The sequence below is a fragment of the Panicum hallii genome, chromosome 5, assembly GCF_002211085.1.
Source record: "Panicum hallii strain FIL2 chromosome 5, PHallii_v3.1, whole genome shotgun sequence".
In the NCBI taxonomy this organism is placed as follows: Eukaryota; Viridiplantae; Streptophyta; class Magnoliopsida; order Poales; family Poaceae; genus Panicum; species Panicum hallii.
The window spans coordinates 7,923,997-7,946,476 of NC_038046.1; the positions used below are offsets into that span (position 1 = coordinate 7,923,997).

The following is a 22,480-nucleotide window of genomic DNA, read 5'->3' on the forward strand; positions in this document are numbered from 1 at the left end:
CCATATTGTAGGTACGACGGATCACATGCAAGCATTTGTGCAAACGAATTGCGAAAGCGTTTTAAATTTTAAAATTTGCTCTATGGTAAAGTTGTAGTTTTTGATTTTTTTTAAATTCTATACCGATCAACTTTTGATTTCAACGTGTTTTGGTGTTCAAATTATACGTATAATGTTGCTTGTATAGAAGTAACGAGAATATGTTGTGGTTTGATTTAATTAAAATCTGAGGGTTTTTTAGAAAAGTTTCTGAGAGAGGACTAGGACTGCAGGTTGATTTTATAAAAATTTAAGGTTTTTTATAATTTTTTCTTGAACCGGAAAGGTTGGTCTGCGGCTTTATTTTGAGAAAAGTTATGAATGAAGGTTGGTCTGTGGATTTATTTTAAAAAAAGTTGTGGATGTTTTTATAAAATTATCTAAAAGAGGATGTCAGACCGCAGGTTGATTTATGTAAAATCTGAAGTTTTTTTTTTCAAAATAACCGGAACTTGTACGACATGAGCCGCGCGTACAGCTGATCCGACGGCCCGGAACGGCCGGCGACATGGCCACGCTCCCGTGCCCTCTTTTTTGAGCATGAATCATATATATAGAGAGAGAGAGAGATTTGGACCAGTTTGCCTGGTGGTGGTGTTTTGTTGTACGGCGCGGCCGCGGGCCGCGTGCGTTTAGTTGGTGTGCGTAGGCCCGTCAGGCCCATGTGCTGATTGCGTTTCGCGGCGGCATTAGATCGCCACTTCGCCAGGGAGGCAGTGTCAGTGGGCTGAGGACTTCTAAAACAGAAAGATTAGCGATTTTAGAGGGTGGTGGGAGCGAATCCATCGAGTTCGTTGCCACCGGGCAGGGCGGGGGAGCGCACCCAACCAACCTCTCACGGACGGAGGAAGAAGAGAGGTGCTGAACACGGGAGGAGGAAGAAACGTAGTGAATCGTAAATCTGAATTCATGGCCCAGAATTCTTGCTCGAAGAAAAGGGAGAAAACCAGACACATATATATGGCATTTTAAGGAAAATGTCTCGGCCTAACCGGCTAGAGTTTGCGGTTCGTTCATATCACTGCTTTATGACTTGTTCGTCTCCCAGTTCTAGAGCTCGAGCAGGCATGTTTACGTCGATCACTTCGAGATAGAAAGGGTAGTAATATTTCTTAGCTAGGAGACAGAGACCTCTCGATACTTCTCACAAAGCCTCAGCGGATCCGTAGGAACTGGGAACGCAAGGCAAATATTTCATGGAGATGGTTGCTCAGCCAAATCCCAACTGTATATGGATAATAGAATATTCCAAGTGACCTCCATTGGAATCATAAGCACCCCCTTCATGTTTCACTTGGCCCCGTGCCAAATTGCAAAAGACTAGACGGCTCGCAAGTGCACACCACATCTCCGGATCACCCGTCCCTGTAACGACATTCCCAAGGCCGTGCGAGCCCGCTTCTTGCGTCGTCGTCGTCATGTCGCGCGCAAACTTGCTCTACTCCTGCGCTGGCCACGCTAGCTATATAAGGAGCGAGCCATGATCTCCTTGGAGCACAAGCACCAAGCACAAACTCAATCGAGCTTCCACGGATCCCTTCCTTCTCCACGCCGCCGGCACGCAAATGGCGAAACACGGGGCCGCCGCCGCTCTGCTGATCGCGTCACTCCTCGTGGCCGCCGCCCTCGCCGCCGGCGCCGACGTGAGGAGGCCTCTTAACGCGAGGTTCCCCGTGAATCGCGGAGCGACTAGAGGTGATAGAGATAGAGCCGTATAGATTACTAGTAATAATGTTACCGCGCTAGCTAGTATCTGTGCATAGTCTCTGACCCTGGAAAGTTGTTCTGCTGGCAGTTTCCGTGGAGAAGAAGCAAGACGCCGCGGCGGTGCCGACGCTGAGCTGCAGCAAGGTGCACGGGGTGCAGGCCGGCGAGACGTGCTTCGCCGTGGCGCAGGCGGCGGGGCTGACCCAGGACGTGTTCCTCGGCTTCAACCCCAACATCAACTGCGAGAAGGTCTTCGTCGGCCAGTGGGTCTGCCTCGCCGCCACTTCCGCTTGATCAAGCCATGATGATGACCACGAATAAGGAGGCTAAACTGAAGTGTGATTGAGGTTCTTGTGTTCGCCTCCACAAGTCGCCGAATCAAATTGCTGCTGAAGTGTGATTGAGGCTGGCTGCCTGTGTCACGCTTACTTTCCTGTATTCCAGGGGTGATGCATGCGTGTGTCACTCCGCGTCAGATTTTCCATGAAATGGTTCCATCAGTTTGTCTCGCCTGTGTTCCAATTCTGTCATGTGCCGCGTGCCGCGTGCGTGTGTTCTTAATTTCGTCCATCGTGTATGGGCAGTGTGGCTGGGGTTATTGCACCGAATTGGATGACCATCTAAAGTTGCTGAAGAAGTTCTTTTGTATGTTTTCGAGGCTTTTCTTCAAGTTTAAATGTAACGCAACAAAGTTACACTTTTGGCGAAGGCAAAGATTGTTCAATCAATCAATCCAAATGTGTTGTTCCGCTAGTTCAGATTCAGTGTTCCCCTTGTATTATTGTCAGGAAAAAACAGACCTTGTTTCTCATGGGTTCCAAACAAAGGCAATGAGCAGGCCACACCATTAACTGAGGGAAGTGAGCCCTCGGGAAGGATACTTTTCACAGGTGGGCTAAGGGAAGCTTCATCAGTCGTTATTTTGGTGAATAGGCTACTTTTGAAGATTACCAGAATTTATCCTTAAAAAAAGCTTATTTTGGTAAATTTTAGCTCTAAGATTTCTAATAATACATATGTGGATTTACGTCCATTTGTTATACACTACAAGAAGTTTCATGAATTTTGGAGGTGATTTGATAGTCTTTTTAGTCGAGAAAAGAGAGGGGAGAATCCATGGCTTAGTGTTCGCATGATTTGAATAATAAAATAGACTAATAAAGTATTAAATAGTGAATGATAGTTCAACCCAATATCCAATAGGGAAGTTGAATTTTTTTCAGTATCAAATAAGGAAGTCTTAACTTTACCAGTGTCGAATATGAATTCTCTCATTTTCCAAAGGTGGGCTAAGCGGTCATTGTTTCCCTAATAAACTATTATTATTAGGAAAAGATGTCAAGAGGGCTTGCAATAGGAGTATCACACCTTTGAAGCTTGTCCTAACGGGGTAGTATCACACGTACTATGTGTTACATATAATATTTTTCAGTATCTCATTCGAGATACAATTTAGCATAATATCATATGTTTGGACACATCCAGTGTCTTAATAAGTCCACTAAGTTATTGTTTCGATATATAGCTCCTAAATAATACCATACATATCAAACGTGTTGTCTCTACACATCAATTTAACCAATGACATTTATAGGATGTGGCGGTCTTTGATAATCTGCCCATTATAATATAATGGAGTACAAGCACTTTTAGAATATGAATTAGCAGGGAGGTAAAAAGTAAATTGTTCCCCCTCATAAATCTAGGCCATGATTGGCAGGTTTAAATTTGATTGCATACTGCTCACAGGTCACAAGCTTCATTTTTACTGCATAAGTAGTGTTACATGCGAATCAGGATGATGAGGTGGCCCTGGATCAATTAATTAGAAAGTAGTGTACTTGTTGGATTTCCTGAGAAAAATTTGAAGCTTCAAATCAAATACTCATATTTTAGGACGGACGGAGAGAGCACAACAGCATACCATGTATGGGAATAGCAGAGTAGCCGCCCAGCAGCCACGAGGCCCGGCACCTGCACTCCAACTCGCTCACCCAGGACGATCTGCAGGCTCAACCCTTTCCGGAGGCTTTCCGCACACCAAGCTTGCCCAAGGCGAATCAGATCGACCTGCTGGATGACTTCGTCCGGTCTTACGCCCTTGCGCCATCAAGGTCAGCTGGGCAGGCTGGCCACCATGGCCAAACGAGCTCCATTGGAATCATAAACACCCTGTTTTAATTTATTCAGTTGGTCCCTGGCCAAATAGCGAAGGATAAGCCGGCTTAGAGCAAGAACAATAGTTTAGCCCGCTGCCGACTACAAGAGTTTGCTATATCATCTAAAGTTAATATTGTAGTCAACAAATATAATAGATTGGCTATTATGTTGGCTAAAAGAGTGTTGTGTAATTAATATTAGACCCACTTGCATACTCTCATTCTCTCACCTCAGTCTGGGAATTTGTGCTATAGCCAGTTATGAGCTGGCTACTATCCTACAGCCAGCTCCTTCTCTCTCTTCTCTCTTCTCTCCTCCACCTCAGCATAAATATAATAAAATAAGGCTTATAACCAGCTGACTAGATCTTATTGTACCTACTCTTACATATGCGCAGCAGCGACCCGTCCACGAGCACTATCTCCGATTCACCCGTCCCCCTTGTAGCGACATTCCCTTTTTTTTGTTTTTTAAAGACCTTGTAGCGACATTCCCAATGCACGGCCGTGTGGGCATCTAGCGTCTTCGTCGTTTCGTCGCGCACATCTTGTCAATTCCCACAATCGCTGCTACCCTGCTATAAAAAGGCACGAGCGGAAGCGCATTGCATCACCAAGCAGCAAGCACCACCCAAACTTTACACACACACATCCATCTGCTTGCATTTTCAATCAAGCCGCAGCAAGCAGCATCATCTGCAATGGCGAACCACCGCGCCGCCGCCCTCCTGACGATCGCGTCGCTCCTCGTGGCGGTCGCCCTCGCCGACGCGAGGCTCACCGTGCACCTCGACGCGCTTGGACGAGGACGAGGTATACATGGAGGCAGCACACGCATGCGTCTGTCCGTGCCGGGATTATTCTAACTGCTGGAGCGTGCGCTCGCGCGATGAAATCTCTTGCAGTTTACTTCGCCAGTGATGCCGCGGCGGTGCCGGCGCTGAGCTGCAGCGAGGTGCACGGGGTGAAGGCGGGCGAGACGTGCTCCTCCGTGGCGCAGGCGGCGGGGCTGACCCAGGACGTGTTCCTCGGCTTCAACCCCAACATCAACTGCGAGAAGGTCTTCGTCGGCCAGTGGGTCTGCCTTGCCGCCACTTCAGCTTGATCAAGTCTGCGGGGGCGCAGCCACTCTCTCCCTGCAGCTTATTACGACGTTTGTGCTACGATATAAAGGAGGTTTCCTATAGCATTAGTTTACTGCTATTCTATGAGCCAAACTTGATAATGTTGGCTCTTGGCTGTGCCACTTTATTTACTGTATTCTGGAGTCATGCATTACTCTCCCTTTGACAGATTTGCGTTGAAACTACATTTTTCCAACGGTTGGTGTGCTTGTGTTCCATTCTGCATGTACATTTATTCTTCATTTATTTAGTGTGGTTAGGGTGCTACCAATCTCTAACTTACCGGATGCTTTTTTTTCTTGAAAATACTAAACACCACTGTGGTAGCTTGCCCGGCAGAGACGGCTGGTATAGAACCATAGAGGTGTGGTGGTAAGGAGGTGGACTACTGGTTGGCTGGGGTAGATGCGGGGTATAGTATCATGAACCGTTTGGAATTCACGTAACGACGGAAGGTGGTGGCAAATCCGACAGTGATGAACAACCAGAGATGATGAGGGGGAGGGGAACGGAGTTGAGGTCACTATTAAGTAGCCTTTAGAGGAGGTGAGAAACGAGGTGGCAGCTAGCTCGTCGAGATGGTACGATGGTGTGGGCGTATGAGAAGATCGACGAGCAGAGGTGGTGATGGCAAGTGAGATTAGGTCACCACCACGTTGTGCAATTAAAACAAAGGAAGAAATGATAGACTAGGGTCGGTTGCTATTTATAGACCATTGAATGGCTGGAATCAAAATCGGGTACCATAACGGGTTAAAATACCCGATTATCCGCCTATAAATGTCAACTTTATCTTATGATCCATCAAACAAAATATATGTCTAAATCGCCAATGGTAGCACATGATACAAAGTTAAGGAAGTGATCGGCTATACGTTGGTAGTCCCGCACTTGCCACGATGGAAAATTGATCCGAAACACTCCCTAATACCTGCTACAAACTATCAATGTTTGCGACTATAATAAATTTAACTTAAAATGGCATTGCTTGTATGGTTTTGTATGCCTTTTATCTAAGCATTAATTCAAGTCTCTCTCCGCGCGGTAAAGTCCTTAGATGGAACTGTAAAGGTAAATGAAATATATAACATGGTTAACATATAATTCAATAAAGGAATGTAGTAAGAGAAATGCAGTCAATGTATACACGTCATGAACCTCTAAACTATTAATCATTGTAGTCTGTCTAGACATACAATTAATAGACTAGTCCTCTCTAATTATATTGTAGGTACACAAATTTAATGGATGAACGAAGTATTGCCTACGAGCATGGGTCATTATAAGGACTAAAAACCTCATCCTAGTCTTTGTTGTTTCCACCTCCTTGAATCCTCCTGGCTCCACTAGTTTGCCTACCGAACTCCAAAGGTAGCTGGGCTGCTGGACTGGATGTGCAAATGTGTGCTCGTTACAGCGCGCTACTCAACGCACAAGCGACCAATTATAAAAAAAAAACGAACAAGCAACCTATGATCGGCCCATAATGCTGGTGCCGAAGAGTCAATGCAAAAGTGTAACCTCCCTAATTCATAATTTAAATTTTGTTAACCCTCTTAATCTAATTATTAAAATGGATCAGATGGCATACTTTGATTATTATTCATGTATGTATAATCCAAAGCGTGCCATCCAAAACAGAAATTAAGATCAATGTAAAATATTAAATCCTTGTTCATTCAAAAGTAGACGGTATAAATTATGAATATTTCATTCCCATTAGAGTCATAACCTTTTCCTGGATATGCTCTATTATTCACTTCATCCCGGACAAAAGAATGGAAGGCTTTAGGTGGTTTATTCTTTCAGTGGTATCCCCAGCCCTAATCACATCTGACTCCTGCTTCTTCTGGAGCAACTCTGGCGAAACTTCAACTTCTTTCATTTCTCACTCAAAAAAAAACTTCTTTCATTTCACCTAAGAAAAGAATATATGGCTGCCTTGCTAATGGGAACAGCGACATGCATGTCCTTAAGTAGTAGTATCACCGGTTTGACTGGAGCTGATCGATGCCGTCTCCAACCGCCGTATATGTAACCACCTTTTGGCTTTTGCACTCGCCACTCTATAAAAAGGCACGAACTATAGAGACTCTCCATACCGCAGCAGCGCAAAGTAAACCTCAAGCTTACAGGTACCAATCACTTCTGCACATTCCTACTAGTAGCTGTAGCTCCCTTCACGTGCAGAATACTGTACTTGCAATGGTGAACCGTGGCACCGCCGCTCTCGTGATCGCGTGCCTCCTCGTCGTCGCGGTCACCCTAGCGGACGCACTCCCGCCGGTGTCGCTGCTGGTCTGCAAGAAAAGGTATGGGGTGCAGAAGCGGGAGACGTGATTCGCCGTGGCGCAGGCTGCGGGGCCGACCCTGAAGCAGTTCCTCCGCTTCAATCCCAACATCAACTGCAAGAACCTCTTCATCGGACAGTGGGTACGTCTGCCTTGCTGCCGTTCGCGCTTGATCGAGAGTTTCTACAAACGACCTACTACGGCGTACAAAGTCGTCGTTCTTGCTATATATATTTCGGCCACGAAAAAGAATGTTCGTGCTATGAATAAGGTCTCTCTTATGTTTTGATTACCTCGACGAGCCTTAGCTGCTATATATGACTAGGGTTGGGGTTGTCTTTGCTACTTTCCTGTACTGTTTGTGTGGTCAGATGCCACTCTATTCCTGTAACAGGGGTGTTCTGAAAATGAATATCAGCTGTGAGTCAATCGTATTTCTTCCCCGTGTTCTTTATTTTTCATAAATGGAAGGTGCTCATCCAACAAAAAGTAATGGCAACCTGCTACTATGTTATATGCCGACAGGTGCTTGACCCATGCACCCCCCGTTCTAAATTGTAAATCGTTTTAGCTAATCTAGATATATAATAACTTTGGCTATGCACCTAGATCAATGTTAAGTCTAGATGCATAATAAAAATTATGTATCTAGATTTATCAAAATTTGGAACAGAGTGAGTATTTCATAAAAAAATGTGAGCGATTTTGATATTCGTTAGAGAAATAGAGTGCGGGATCGAAAGGAAAATGTACAAGAACACAGGTTCAACTCTAGCAATGAAATTCATAATGAGTTGATGTAAGTATAATGCTCCAGAAAATCATCTTTTCCTTCTCTTTTTTCAATAATTATTGAGATGAAACCACACCAACTCACCCCAAATAAGGGGGAGTTGGAACTCGATAAGGTAGTTGGATTGTGATGAGATCATTATGGAACTATAAAAATAACTCCCATAATAACCATGAAAGAGATATTGAGATATTCCTATTAAATTATTATTGAGAAAGATTTATTAAGAAACTGCTGGAGATGCTGAACGGTTATAATGTTTTTGTTGCGTTGAGAAACTTTATTTGGGCCTGTTGTCAAGCTATGCTGTGTTGTGTGTTTTTTCTATTTTAACTTTTCAGCATTTGTACCTCTGACTCTGGTTTGTTTGTTAGGACTCCGGCTCCTTCGTGTGAAGCAAAAAAAAAAAATTACTGGCTTCTAGTTAATTTTGGGCACCGGCCGGCTTTCCCTACATACAGTGTGCAGAAATTTCTTAGAAGCCGAAGCTGTTTAGAGGCTTAGAAGCCCTACTAGCCTAGCCCTTAATGAACAAGTGCAATGCACGTTAATTGTTGAAATTTTCCTTGAGAAATACCAAGTGGTATGACATAAGGGTACCTGGAGAGGTATCAAAATACGGTGCTTATTAATTACTAAAATTCTATATGTTTTAGTAGTGATTTGGCGGTACTACCTCCCAAAGTTTATAAAAAGGCTTGTTGTTTTCTTTCGTATTTGGACTAACACCATATTCGTGTAAAAGGGACTTTGCACAAAATCCAGACAATCTAGACAGTGCAAAGTAAGATGCTCTCTGCACAAGCGAGCGAGATGTATGGATTTTCAGCACAACATTAAGGAACAAACGGAGGTATTATTCTGTCAGTTTCAAATGGTTTAACAACAGAAAAACATATGTCAATATTGACACTAAAAAATCATTAATGTTGTTAATATATTCGGAAAGAACTCTATAAATCACGATTACACAAAATCTACAGGAAATTTTCTCTTTGGATGGAAATTTAACATTATTCCAGGACAAGCTTCGGAGATATGTATTAACATTCCAGGCACTAGTGGCTGATTACCCTAACTAATATTTGTTGGAAATGTATCCAAATCCTTTGAATTTAGATCTAATCACAATTCCCCTCCACCCAGTTCATGGGAGAGGAACTTCCTTCATGGGCTACATTTCCCCTCTCGAAGCATCATCACATCAATCCTCACGCCTGCCTTGTGCTTAGCACGCGTGTGCCACTGGCTCTTAGTCCTTGTCTGTAGCTAGCCTCGCTCGTCTATCGATTCAATAATTCCTTCATTGTTAGCCAGTGATGCCAGCAACCGGACAGATTAGCTAGTGCGTTATCACGATGTCTTGTTAGTATCCAGTATGTACGTGGACAATTCAAGGCTTAACACCATTGTTCCATAGCATATACGCATGCATGTGCTACTATAAACACTAGAATCCCTATCTAGCTAGGGCCTACTTATCAGTAATCATGTCAATGACAATTTGTAAAACGGTGCATGGGTAATCCACACTCCTATTATCCTATGTATGTTTACACGTTCAAAGTTACACGGTATAAATTATACTGTTTATATACTTTCATAGGAATTATAACTCGCTGAGATTGCTCTATGTTCACTAGCTAGAGCGAGCTGCTTGGTCCCCGGCCAAATTCGAAGAAGAATGGTTGGCCTGGTGACGTTCTGTTTGGCTCCACCCCAAGCAAAGCCGGTAGAAACTTCAATTCATTTCACCTAAGAAATTAAAAAGAATGGCCGCCATGCAAATGCCAAATACGACCAACAACGCAACGACATGTCGTGAGTAGTATCACCCAGTAATTGACCGCAGCGCCATTTCCAAGGCCGTGGAATACCGAAGACACACACACACGCACACACACGTAATCACCTTTAATTTGTGCCTAATTTTGCACGCGCCATGCTATATAAAGAAGGCACAAGAATGAACGTAGCCAAGCCACTCGCAGCAGCAAAGCAGACCACCACAAAGCCTTTCACACACCCGTACCTTCAGGGCTCATTTCCTAGCTAGCTTCCTTCGTGTGCACCACAGCACTTGCAATGGCGAAGCGTGGCGCCGCCGCTCTCGTGGTCGCGTTCCTCCTCATCGCCGTGATCACCCTGGCGGACGCACACGCTCCGGCTCCGGCGACGGCCTCGCCGCTGGTCTGCAAGAAGGCGTACGGGGTGAAGGAGCGCGAGACGTGCTTCGCGGTGGCGCAGGCTACCCGGCTGACCCTGAAGCAGTTCCTCAGCTTCAACCCCAACATCAACTGCAAGAACCTCTTCATCGGCCAGTGGGTCTGCCTCGCTGCCGTTCCCGCCGCCTGATCCTGATCCGAGTTTGCAGGCACCCTGAGCACAAGGTCGACACGTTCGTGCTTTTCATTTCGCCAAGAAAGAATGTTGTGCTATGAATAAGGAGGTATCTTATATAGATGCTTACCTCTACGAGCCTTAGTTACTGTAACTAAGGTCGGCTGAATTTGCTACTACGTTCCTTGAATTGTTATGTAGTCATTTGTCACTCCTTTCCTGTAACGGAATATGGCGTGAAAATGTTGTGTCTTGTGTTTGTACCATGTGTTTGGTTACTCTCATGGATATTTTTGCCAAGGCAAACGGTCATGCTCATACTACATAAGCATATTATCATAGCACATTAAGAACATCTCCGTCAGTCACCTCTTCCCCAATAAATGAATATTACCGGAGAAAGGCGTGTGCTCCAACCCCAAGATTGAATACTGAATAAAGTCATCAGCAGATACTTACTAATTAAAGAGCATAACCTGAAGACATAAACCATTCAGCACGCGGGCAATAATAATAATTTATCCGGAACAGTTCGTACTATCAGCTAGTAGTCCAATAATAGAAGGCGCGTGGCAGCAATGCGGATACACGTAGTTAAAAACATGTGGCATGGCAGTAGCTATACCTGAGCAGTAGCCCACTGGTACCGCATCCCAGCCATGCACAGTACCATGTTGCAATGGAAGACCTGCCCTCTCTGATCCTCGGTTCACCTCCCGATGGAAACCCAGGAACTGCACACACAGTGGCCTGTACCCTGTGCCACGCTAGCTGGCTAGCTCGGCCGAGTAGCGGCAGGCAGGCGCGGACGAGACTGGACCGGACCACCGGACCGGAACCCTGCTGATCCACGGCGCACCAGTCATCTGGTCTCATGGACACCAAGGGCCTGTTTAGATCGCGTGTAAACGCAAAAACGTGTAAACGCAAAATGACGGCTGTAAACGCAAAAAACCTGTAAACGTAAAAAAACCGTAAACGCAAAATTTTCAAAGGAATCTTGCCAATTTGAAGTACTAAATGAAGTCTATTTACAAAACTTTTTGCATGGATGGGCTGTAAATCGCGAGACGAATCTAATGAGCCTACTTAATCCATATTTTGCAACAGTGATGCTACAGTAACCATCCGCTAATTATTGCTTAATCATGGATTAATTAGCATCATTAGATTCGACTCGCAATTTACAGCTCATCCATGCAAAAAGTTTTATAAATAGACTTCATTTAGTACTTCAAATTGGCAAGATTCCGTCGTAAAAAAATTTTGCGTTTATAGGACCCAAATGCCAAAAAAATGCGCCGGTCGTTTAGATGCGTAAAGATAAAAACGCTGTAAACGCAAAAAAATTTTGCATTTAGGTGAGGAACTAAACAGGCCCCAAATCATCGACGCATGCATGCTGCCGGGTGATTTATCTGATTTGATTTGAACGGGTGATGCGCCCACCTAGCCTGTTCCCTTGTGGGTTGTCCCGACTCCCGAGGCTAATTAACACCTTTGCTTTTGCCCTCCCGAGCGACCCCAGACTGTCATCGTCTACCTCGCCGTCCACAGCCGCAGCGACCGTCTCTCACTAGATCTCTCTGTGTCGATAAGCTGACGCCAGACGCGCGGACAGAAGCACGAACTTGACCACCAGGCGGTAGAGCACGCGCGTACGGCGACAAAACGCCGGTCGGGCGGTCGATGCGGCCACCGAACTCTCGTTCGTACGCGCGCGACGAGGAGAAGGGGAGGAGAGAGACGCGCTACGCTCTTGCTAGCTAGCGCCGCCTTAGCTGCCCGCTATATGCCCGTCCATCTCGCGTAGAGGGAGCCCTGCGGACGCCGTCCTCTCTGTTCCATCACCCACACGCCACGGCCTCACCACCACCTGACCACGCACGGTCGCCGTCAGTACTCATCAGCATCAGCAGCTGCTGCCAACGGTCGATGATGCTAGCCGACCTCTCGGTGCGCCCGGCCGCGTCGGCGCCCTCCCCTCAAGGCGCGGCGCGGAGGGCAGCAACCGGCGAGGGAGATGAGAAGCCGACGTCGTCGCCGGGAGCAGGCCGCGGGGCGTGGGCGGCGGCGCTGGACCAGCGGGCGGGGTGGGCGCGGGAGTGGGACCGCGCGTACCTGCTCGCCTGCGCGGCGGGGCTCGTGGTCGACCCGCTCTTTCTCTACGCCGTCTGCCTCAGCGCGCCGCTGATGTGCGTCTTCCTCGACGGCTGGTTCGCCGCCGCGGTCACCGCGCTCCGGTGCGCGGCGGACGCCATGCACGCCTGGAACCTGATGCTGCGGCTCCGGGACGCGCGCGCGCCGCCGGCGCGGGGGGACGCGGACGAGGAGGCGGCGCGGCCGGGCCGCGACGACGCGCTCGGCGGCGGCGCCGTGCCGGAACGACGGGCGAGGTCCAGGAACAAGAAGGGGATTATCTTGGACGTGTTCGTCATCCTACCGGTGATGCAGGTGCGCCGTTTGTCCGTATCCGTGCATGAATCATGATCCTCGTGCATTCTTTGAAGCGCTAGTTTCATCTGCCCTGGCGCACAGAAACAATTCAGCATGAACTGCCTCGGTGAGCAATGGTCTGTAGTGACAGATTGGAACGCCTGTCCAAAAACCCTTGCAACAGCCGAGAATTTTGGAGCCTTCGTCATTATACCTCGTATACCACCATACTTCCACACCATGGCGGCCGCATGCGCCCTCGCATTCTTCCCCATGGCATTCTGCCGAGCAAATAGCTGCACGTGATCCCACTGTCCCGAGCACCAGCCACGTCGGCCCAGCCTTTCTCTGGAGCTCTGCGCCCAGCAACGTGCAGCGATCCGCGCGCGTACGAAGACGGTTTCGCTGATCTGCGCGTCGTTGCAGACTGGGTCTGGGACCATGGCGCTTGCTCAATTCAGTAGCCTGCAGAGCAATCGATGCGAACCAACAACGCGTTGCATCAATCAATGCAAGCTTCAAACTTCTTTCCGGGACGTGAGGTCCAAACGATCTGTACTGCGCTCCTCCCCCACAGGAAACCCAACCGTCCCAGCCACGCCGTGACCATTTCCGTACTCGCGGACGCAGGTGATCGTCTGGGCGGCGGCGCCGGCAATGATACGCGCGGGCTCGACGACCGCCGTCATGACCGTGCTGCTGGTGGCGTTCCTGTTCGAGTACCTGCCCAAGATCTACCACTCCGTCTGCGTCCTGCGCCGGTCGCAGGACGCCTCCGGCTACGTCTTCGGCACCATCTGGTGGGGGATCGCGCTCAACCTCATGGCCTACTTCGTCGCCGCTCATGTGAGTCCAGGCCACCTCGTCTCCTCCACCATCTTCTTCTTCGTGCACATTGATGTGGCCTGTTGAATTATATTTCTTGCCGAGCTACCGCGTTCCTGGACAAAATCACAAAACTACAAGGCCAAACTGGCCAAGCACGCTGTCGTGCACGCAAGGGTATCTTACCCGGAACGGCCTCGCCAGGTGACGACGCCCGCCCGCGACGCCATGATTCCGTGACAGCTAGGCTCTTGCCGTTCTTGGTTGCAGGCGGTGGGCGCGTGCTGGTACCTGCTCGGCGCGCAGCGGGCCACCAAATGCCTCCGGGAGCAGTGCGCCCAGGCCGGGAGCGGGTGCGCGCCCGGGGCGCTGGCGTGCGCGGAGCCGCTCTACTACGGCGCCGCGGCGGCAGCGCCCGGCGCGGGCAGGCTCGCCTGGGCCGGCAACGCCACCGCCAGGGGCACGTGCCTCGACAGTGGCGACAACTACCAGTACGGGGCCTACAAGTGGACGGTCATGCTGGTGGCCAACCCCAGCAGGGTCGAGAGGATCCTGCTCCCGATCTTCTGGGGGTTAATGACTCTCAGGTGAACTCGCTGTTGCAGATTAGTAGCTGTTCATGGCTTGGTTACTGATGGCCTGAACTTCTTGTTTTCACTGCTGCTGCTGACGCTGTTCAGCACGTTCGGGAACCTGGAGAGCACGACGGAGTGGCTGGAGATCGTGTTCAACATCATCACCATCACCGGTGGGCTGATCCTCGTGACCATGCTCATCGGCAACATCAAGGTAGTAGCAGAGGATTTTGTTCACATCGGGACTGATCACTGATCCTCGACGACGCCTTGGCTGATGATCCGATCGACGCCGGCGATCGTACGGCCTTGCGATTGGCGGCAGGTGTTTTTGAACGCGACGACGTCCAAGAAGCAGGCGATGCACACGCGGCTGCGGAGCGTGGAGCTGTGGATGAAGCGGAAGAACCTGCCCAGGAGCTTCCGGCAGCGGGTGCGGCAGTACGAGCGGCAGCGGTGGGCGGCCACGCGCGGCGTCGACGAGTGCCGCATCGTCCGCGACCTCCCCGAGGGGCTCCGCCGGGACATCAAGTACCACCTCTGCCTCGACCTCGTGCGCCAGGTACGCAACCACACACCATCCTGGAGACCTGGACCTGGTGCGGTGAGTTCTGGTCGTGCTGGTGCATCACGTGCTGCTCGTCGCGCTGCAGGTGCCGCTGTTCCAGCACATGGACGACCTGGTGCTCGAGAACATCTGCGACAGGGTCAAGTCCCTCATATTCCCCAAAGGAGAAGTCGTAAGCACACGAACACGATCTTCTCTTGACTGCAATTTTGGAAGCAATGCAACGGCACAAACCAACAGCGAAGGGATCTCTGTTTTAATTTAAAACTCGATCAGATCGTCAGAGAAGGGGACCCGGTGAGGCGGATGCTGTTCATCGTGCGCGGGCACCTGCAGAGCAGCCAGGCGCTCCGCACCGGCGCCACGAGCCGGTGCACGCTGGGGCCGGGCAACTTCAGCGGCGACGAGCTGCTGTCGTGGTGCCTGCGCCGGCCGTTCCTGGAGCGGCTGCCGGCGTCGTCGTCCACGCTGGCCACGCTGGAGAGCACCGAGGCGTTCGGGCTGGACGCCGCGGACGTCAGGTACGTGACGCGCCACTTCCGCTACACCTTCACCAACGACAGGGTGCGGCGCAGCGCGCGCTACTACTCGCCCGGGTGGCGGACGTGGGCGGCCGTGGCCGTGCAGCTCGCGTGGCGGAGGTACAAGCACCGAAAGACGCTCGCGTCGCTGTCCTTCATCCGACCGCGGCGGCCGCTGTCGCGGTGCTCGTCGCTGGGGGAGGAGAAGCTCCGCCTCTACACCGCGCTGCTCACCTCGCCCAAGCCCAACCAGGACGACCTGCTGTGATTGCAGAGGCCACCGCGTGTGTGTGGAGTCTGAACAAACGCCATGCTTATACAGTTGTACGAGCTGCCGGGTCAGGTAGGACTGTAGGAGCAAAATGCAACAGGCTACTGTTGTAAGTGAATGTCAGGTTGAACTCGAGCATTGGAGCAGGAGCTCCAGGTGTACGGCTTTACTGGTTTGATATGGCCCGTGCTGTGGTCAACCCTCAGCCCGATTAAAGTCTCTTTTCTCCTATGCATGTGCAGCAGCTTAAGAGGTCTATCCAATCATCTGCACGCTACACTCGTGGTTTCAAGTTACAGAGAAACGGAAATCTGCAAGAAGGTGAAAAAAAGGAAGATATAGCTGAAGCCCATATTGTACTATATCGAAAACATATCCTCGCAAAAAACATATATCCCAAGTAAGCCAGGAATACTCTCGGAACCACTCGTAGTGGATCACATGGTAACGAAAGAACTGGCAAGGTCAAAATTTGGTATCAAAAACCTTGCTAGGCTAGGCTTAGAAAATAGTGGGGCAGAAAAACTGATGCAAGTAGTAGCATCTAGAATATTACTTAGGAATTGAACTACGGAATCGGCCGATAAGAATTTATAGGCTGCTGGAGTCCCTTCCAAAGATGAACCGCCTCCCCCAGTCTGAAACGACCAGCATCCTTGTGCGCCAGCTGAATTGCATGCTGTATTTAACAAAGAGCAAACGACCATCAAAACCAGCATTCAATCAGATGTGTGAGGGAGGCGTACAGAAGTGTGCGATACATACCTTGCATAGGCAGAATACCACAGCCATTGGGTGCTGTGGCCAACATGTACCCAATCGCCCGGCAATTGATAAGCTGTTTGCTCTCCACCCAATGGTGCAAATTGGCCAAGATGCCTGTACCTGTAGGTCACACGACAACAGATTAGTTATTGCTTGGTCCTGGAAGATCAATCATAGCCACACAAAACGGTACTAATATCTAGTTACACATTGTGCCAACAACTATGTCATTTGTGCACCTCGTACAGTCGTACATCAAATACAACAACAAAATTATGTGTATGTTTTCGACAGGATTCTGTAATTTCAAAAAATTATTGAGCTGTTCCCGTTGCAGATGCATATCACAAGCATGGAAAACGAACCTGAAAGGTTTGAACCTATGACGCCCTGAACCTCTGATCCTTAAAGGACCCTCAGGATTTTCTTCACAAATCTTCATCCTATTGAAGCATTTTGCGAGATATAATCCCTCTTGTGCAGCAACCTGAAGCACCAACAAGTATTCTTATACAATGTCAGCACAGAGAGCGCAGAAGTTATCTTGACACTCTCTGGACTATGAGTTACTCGGCTCTAATGCTACATGTGCATTACCTGAGCTGTTGCTGGGAGCATCTTGACTTGAGAATCCACTTGAGCAAGAGCCTTTTTGAACTGCTCGATGTCCAGTTCTTTCAACTCCTTGGAGTTGCCATCCGAGTCCTTGAGTAGATCATGGAAGCCCTTCATTTGGTTGGATTTAAGATACAACTCCACTTGTGGGTATCTCTCACAGATGTCTCCAAGAACATCTTTTATTTTCTTCACAGTTAAAGTGCCAGAGTTATCCTTGTCTGCTACTCTGAATATGGCAGCAACATCTTCCTGAAAATATTAATAGACCAAATAAATATGTAAGAACTAAGAACACTCTAAACAAATGCTAGTTTATGTCTGCTACTCGAAATATTGCAGACACTTCCTGAAAATCAATTAATACAGCCCAATAAATATGTAAGCACATAAACAAGTACTAGCTGACACAAGAAGAAATTTATTTTGTACAAATATTTGCATTCACAAAACAGTAATATATAGAAGTAACCAGTGAGTAGGAATTAACATGACCTTGTTGATGAAGCATCTAACAACAGATCAAAGAATATGACCGAGAACGTTCGAGAAAAAAAATATGACCGAGAACTTGAACTTAGGAAATCTGGCAGTTTGGAACTCAAGAGTAGTAGCAATAACACATTTCTAACTGGTTCTTCTCGTTTGTGAAAATACCAGAAAATTTTGGTAGAGCAAATTAGACAGTTTATGAAAAGTAAGGCTGATACACACAATTGCCTTTCTAACAGAACAAACTAGACAGAGGTGAACTTGGCAATGAATAGTGATTCTGCTAAACATACATCCCAAACCATGATGTGGTTATTCGGTATAAGTAACATGATGTTTCAAAAAATGAGTAGAATGAACATACCATAACTTTTCTTTGAGCTATCGTTGCGCAATCACCAAGAGCATATACATCCTCACACCCTTGAACCCTGAGCCACTCATCAGTAGCTAGCGCACGACGGTTCCCCTGCAAGAGTTTATTGGTACTGAACTTATAACAAGTGGTACAACGAAATACGTTTTTCACCCCTGGATGGAGGAGAACAAGATAAATACCTGACCAACTTGCTTCATGAAATCCATAATTATGGGACGGGTTCCAATTCCAGTTGACCAAACGGCCATGCCATAAGGAACAGCAATCTCTCCTGTTGCAGGATTAGTCATGGTAATATCCTTATCAGACACCTTCACAACCTTAAAATTTGTCTTCAAATCTATACCATCCCTCTTGAACTTCTCTTCTGCAAATTGGGTGATTCTTTTGTCGAACCTAAACAAACCATGAAATATATTGAAAAAGGATCACAACAGAAGTTATCAGGAGGCAAAAGGTGTGTTATGCATATAATAAATATACTGTTAAAGATTGACAAGATATTTTTTGAACAGCTCATATCAAGTGCATAAACATAAGAAATGCCGCATAAAAGCATCAAATACTTGACACCAAATTTTCACAAACACTTTTTGTTCTTTATGGAAAAGAAAAGAGGAAGGAAATTGTTACCACTTTATTGGTTGTCTCCACATTCTGTGGATTAACTAGATTGATGGAAGTAGACATGAAAGGGGCTACAAAGTATTTAAAGGACTTACATTGTAAGGATATGACCACCTGCTTCAATTACTGAAATGTTAACATACTTCCTAACATCAGGATACAACTTTGCGAGGTCTTCATTCACAAAGTCATGCAACTCTGCAGCAAATTCTACTCCCGTTGGGCCACCACCAATAACAACAAAGTGAAGATTCTTCTTCCGCTCTTCCTCAGAAAGGTTTGGAAGGGAGGCTCTTTCAAAACATTTCAAGACACTCTTCCTGATGTTTTGAGCATCTTCTACTTCCTATAGTAGTGACACTATCAAAAGGTATTCCATTGTACAAAATATATAGAAAGCTTTTGCACCATTATACATGTTACATTAAGAGAAACAAAAACAATAAATTATGATGAAGAGATGCTAGTAGACCGAATCTATTATCCTACTGCAGCAGCCAAAGGAACATACTGATTGAAAATAATAAACAAATAAATAAATGCCTAGCTCTACCAAGTTAACTTGACATGGTATGAGACAACGGATATTCAAAGCAGCAGGTACACCAAGGTCAATAAGAAATTTTGTACCCAAGGTAATGTTGGCATCAACAAAAAGATAGTAAATTGTTCTAAATAATAGCTTAGTTTATAGTTTATCAATTCAATGTAAGGATTCCATTTCTTCACTAGACCTAACACGGTACTTACCTTTAGGAAATGGCAATTCTCAGTAACACCTGGGGTGTTGAAAGTATTCGGTCTAGCCCCAACAGTGACAATCAGGTAATCATAATCCACAACAAATTCACCGTTTCCATCAATATTTGTCCCAACATCTGATCTGCAGTGGACCTTTTTGTTTGCTGGATCAATCTTGAAGCACTCAGCTTCCCAAAACCGGAATGCACAATTTCTCTACAGAATGATATACAGACATAAGATGTGGAACTCTAGCATTTTTATTATGCATATCAATGGTGCGGTCCAGAATATCTCATACTACTAATACGGAAGAAAAACAAAATAAGATGACAATCAGCCATAAGTGCTATAAATTTAGTGCATACTCCCCATTGATAAGGAAATACCTTTCTCACAATATTGCGAACTGGCTCCACGATACTACGTGCTTCAACTGTGCCACATGTCACACTTGGCAACAAAGGAGTGAAGGTGAAGTAGTTGCGAGGTGATACAACATGGATATCATACAAAGATGTGTCAATATTTCTCAAGAAACTTGCTCCTGCCCACCCAGTTCCAAGGATAACCACCTTCTTCTTTTTTCCGGTCCCATCACAAATTTGAAGAACCTGGTCATCTTGACAAGCATAAGTCAAGGTTCCAACTCTACAAAAGGTTAAGAACAGAAGTGTCAGTCCTGAAATATAGAATAGCAATTAAACTGAAGTAAAAGGAGTGAATGGCGCCTGTAGGGTTGCAGCAACATCTAAGGTGGAGTTTCCTTACACTATTTCTGGGTTATTTACAAATAGTCACTTCTGGAATTCATACAAATATTCTAGTACAATGGCTAAAGATTATTTTCTTAAGTACATTATGCAACACAGACAGCAATTGCGAACTGCTGAAAACCCTTAGCTACTTTACCGATCGAACAGCATAACTAACATGTGCATTGTGCAGGTGCATGATTAGAATCACATTCCGGGTATAGGAACTAAAAAGTAGGAAGAAATTCCTCTTCCACCATCACATTATCTAGATGATCAAAGCACATACATATATCATTGCAGTACAGATATGGCAGTCCCACTCTCATGAGCAAAAGGTAGACACTATAATCAACGAAAATACCTAGAGCGCATTCATGTCATCTAATATGGACACCCATGTGTCCGGTTTTTTAATCCACAAAAAGGATGAATTGTGCAATATGGAAGCATGATCTGATTTGCATTTCATACATAGTTATTCCAGAAAAAAATCAATTAATTTGCTGGATTACTAATTCAAAATAAAAAATTGGATACAACAAATGGGGAAATGATTGGATCCATATACTAATTCTAACAGGCCTTTAGCACATTTTTTAACATGTTTTCATCAGTCAACACTGACTTCATCAATCAACATGGTGTGGTCTTAACAAACAATGCACATAACAATGAACAGGCGTAGGGAGATGTAAAGGAGTTGCAGAGTTGGTTATCATCAATCAAAGAAATTTAAAAGTTCGCACAATGAGACAAGCAGAAAAAAAATCTGCTAAATCTGTTGCTCCGAGACTAAAACCGAAGTATTATGGGCAAACAAAGTCATAAAAGCTGACCAAACTACAGGAACTCAATAAGCATCACAGGGCGGTAGAATATCGAAGTATCACAGCTACAATATACTACTGTATTTTTAGAATCACATTTCCAGATGTATTATATGGAAGAAAAGTAAAGGAAGAATTTCATCTTCTACCTTCTCGTTCATCCAGATGAGCAATAATAATAAGCAATACGGCATATAGCATTGCCGTACATAATATGTAAGTACATAATACGGCAGTACATTCTCTTTAGAAACAGGTAGACACTTTTAATCAACTTAAATACCTAGAACACTTACTGCCTGGTCTAGTACTACATTGCACATCTTCGTCCAGAAATATAAAAGTAATTTGCTAGAATGCTAATTCAAAAAATCACAGAATTCTTGTGCAACACCCTAATATAACGCACAGCAGAATGATTGGATACATTAACTATATCAGGCTGTATGACACATTGAACAAGGTCAGACAGTATGCATCAACGCAGTGTGGTTTTAAGAAGCGAAGAGATCTACGATGCCGTAACAGAGTTGCCAAGCTACAACTTACAAGTCATCGCATATCGAAGCAATTTAAATCTCAATCGACCGGTCCAATAACGCGATAAAAAATAAAACTCACTTAATTCTGTTGCTCCGGCCCGTGCCACGAACTGTGCAAGGGTCGGCAGAATGAACCAAAGCACACGGCCTCACAAAACAAGGCACCACGACGGCGGCGAGGCACACGACGGATCAATCAACCAGCAGCGGGGATGGGAAAAGCAGTAGACGAAAATAGGGGGGAATGCATAGGGGAGATGAAGCCGATGGACGCACCCGACGGTGAAGAAGACGAGCCTCTTCTGCCAGCGCGGCGTGCGGCGCACCGCCTCGGCGGCCCGGCGAACTAGCGACAAGCCGCTGCTCGTCATCTCTCGCTCGCAACAGCCCGGACTCCCTCGATCGCGTCGAAGTGGGGTGCGCGCGGGGCAATGGTACAGCAAGGGTGGGGAGGAGCGGTTTGCTCGCTTCCCAAACACGCGGCGGCGGACGGGGACGAGGGCAAGGTCTCCTCGCCTTCCGGGGGGAGCCTAATATAGGAAGGAGCAGTGGAGCACAGCACGAAGCCTTTCCCTGGCGTGGATATTTTGTACTTCAGCCCTCAACTGAACGAGAAATAGCGTAAATGCCACGCCACCGCCGGAACGCACTAACACAGGGACCAATTTGATCAACACAGGGATTAGTTTGGAAATGTGAAAACTTGAACAGCCAATCAGGATATGACTCGGGACAGCTCGCGCCGCGGCTGCTTTCCTTTTCGTTCGGTCGCGGTTACCACGTTCGTACATGCACGCCCGAACCCCAGCGCGTACACTATCCAACGTCGCGGAGACGGTCGGGGCGTGTGCGTGGACGGCCGCGATGCTCACGGGAGGGCAGGAGTAGCCGAGGCGTGCGCCAGGCGCCGAGATCTTTTGGCTTGTAAACCAAGAAAGAAAGGAGCGGGCAGGGGCATTGAGGGAAGGGCGGAGAGCCGGAGATCCTGGGTGTTTACAGGTCAGAGGGAGGACACCACCAAGGAGATTTGCGGCGGCGCAGCTGTACGGCCGCTAGGGTTTTCTTTTCTTCCCCCCGTTTGTCTA

The 22,480-nt window shown here is 47.0% G+C and overlaps 4 protein-coding genes across 4 annotated transcripts; 3 read left to right on the forward strand and 1 right to left on the reverse strand.

The window, feature by feature from the left end:
- The first annotated feature begins 1,604 nt into the window (after positions 1-1,604).
- Positions 1,605-2,040, forward strand: LOC112891924. Its single transcript, XM_025958928.1, has 2 exons — positions 1,605-1,734; positions 1,835-2,040. The coding sequence occupies exons 1-2, from the start codon at positions 1,605-1,607 to the stop codon at positions 2,038-2,040; spliced, it is 336 nt and encodes a 111-aa protein (XP_025814713.1).
- A 2,566-nt stretch (positions 2,041-4,606) lies between these two features.
- LOC112892004 lies at positions 4,607-5,010 on the forward strand. The gene is made up of 2 exons (XM_025959049.1): positions 4,607-4,718; positions 4,811-5,010. The coding sequence occupies exons 1-2, from the start codon at positions 4,607-4,609 to the stop codon at positions 5,008-5,010; spliced, it is 312 nt and encodes a 103-aa protein (XP_025814834.1).
- A 7,297-nt stretch (positions 5,011-12,307) lies between these two features.
- LOC112894093 (cyclic nucleotide-gated ion channel 4-like) lies at positions 12,308-15,878 on the forward strand. Its single transcript, XM_025961692.1, has 7 exons — positions 12,308-12,907; positions 13,520-13,735; positions 13,985-14,301; positions 14,395-14,503; positions 14,615-14,851; positions 14,943-15,029; positions 15,134-15,878. The coding sequence occupies exons 1-7, from the start codon at positions 12,389-12,391 to the stop codon at positions 15,644-15,646; spliced, it is 1,998 nt and encodes a 665-aa protein (XP_025817477.1). The 5' UTR covers positions 12,308-12,388; the 3' UTR covers positions 15,647-15,878.
- Positions 15,879-15,973: 95 nt separating this feature from the next.
- Positions 15,974-21,874, reverse strand: LOC112894190 (external alternative NAD(P)H-ubiquinone oxidoreductase B3, mitochondrial-like). The gene is made up of 10 exons (XM_025961818.1): positions 21,672-21,874; positions 19,658-19,919; positions 19,278-19,484; positions 18,623-18,873; positions 18,080-18,296; positions 17,886-17,990; positions 17,012-17,281; positions 16,780-16,901; positions 16,415-16,534; positions 15,974-16,328 (listed from the first exon to the last, which is right to left on the reverse strand). The coding sequence occupies exons 1-10, from the start codon at positions 21,764-21,766 to the stop codon at positions 16,241-16,243; spliced, it is 1,737 nt and encodes a 578-aa protein (XP_025817603.1). The 5' UTR covers positions 21,767-21,874; the 3' UTR covers positions 15,974-16,240.
- Between the last annotated feature and the right edge of the window lie 606 nt (positions 21,875-22,480).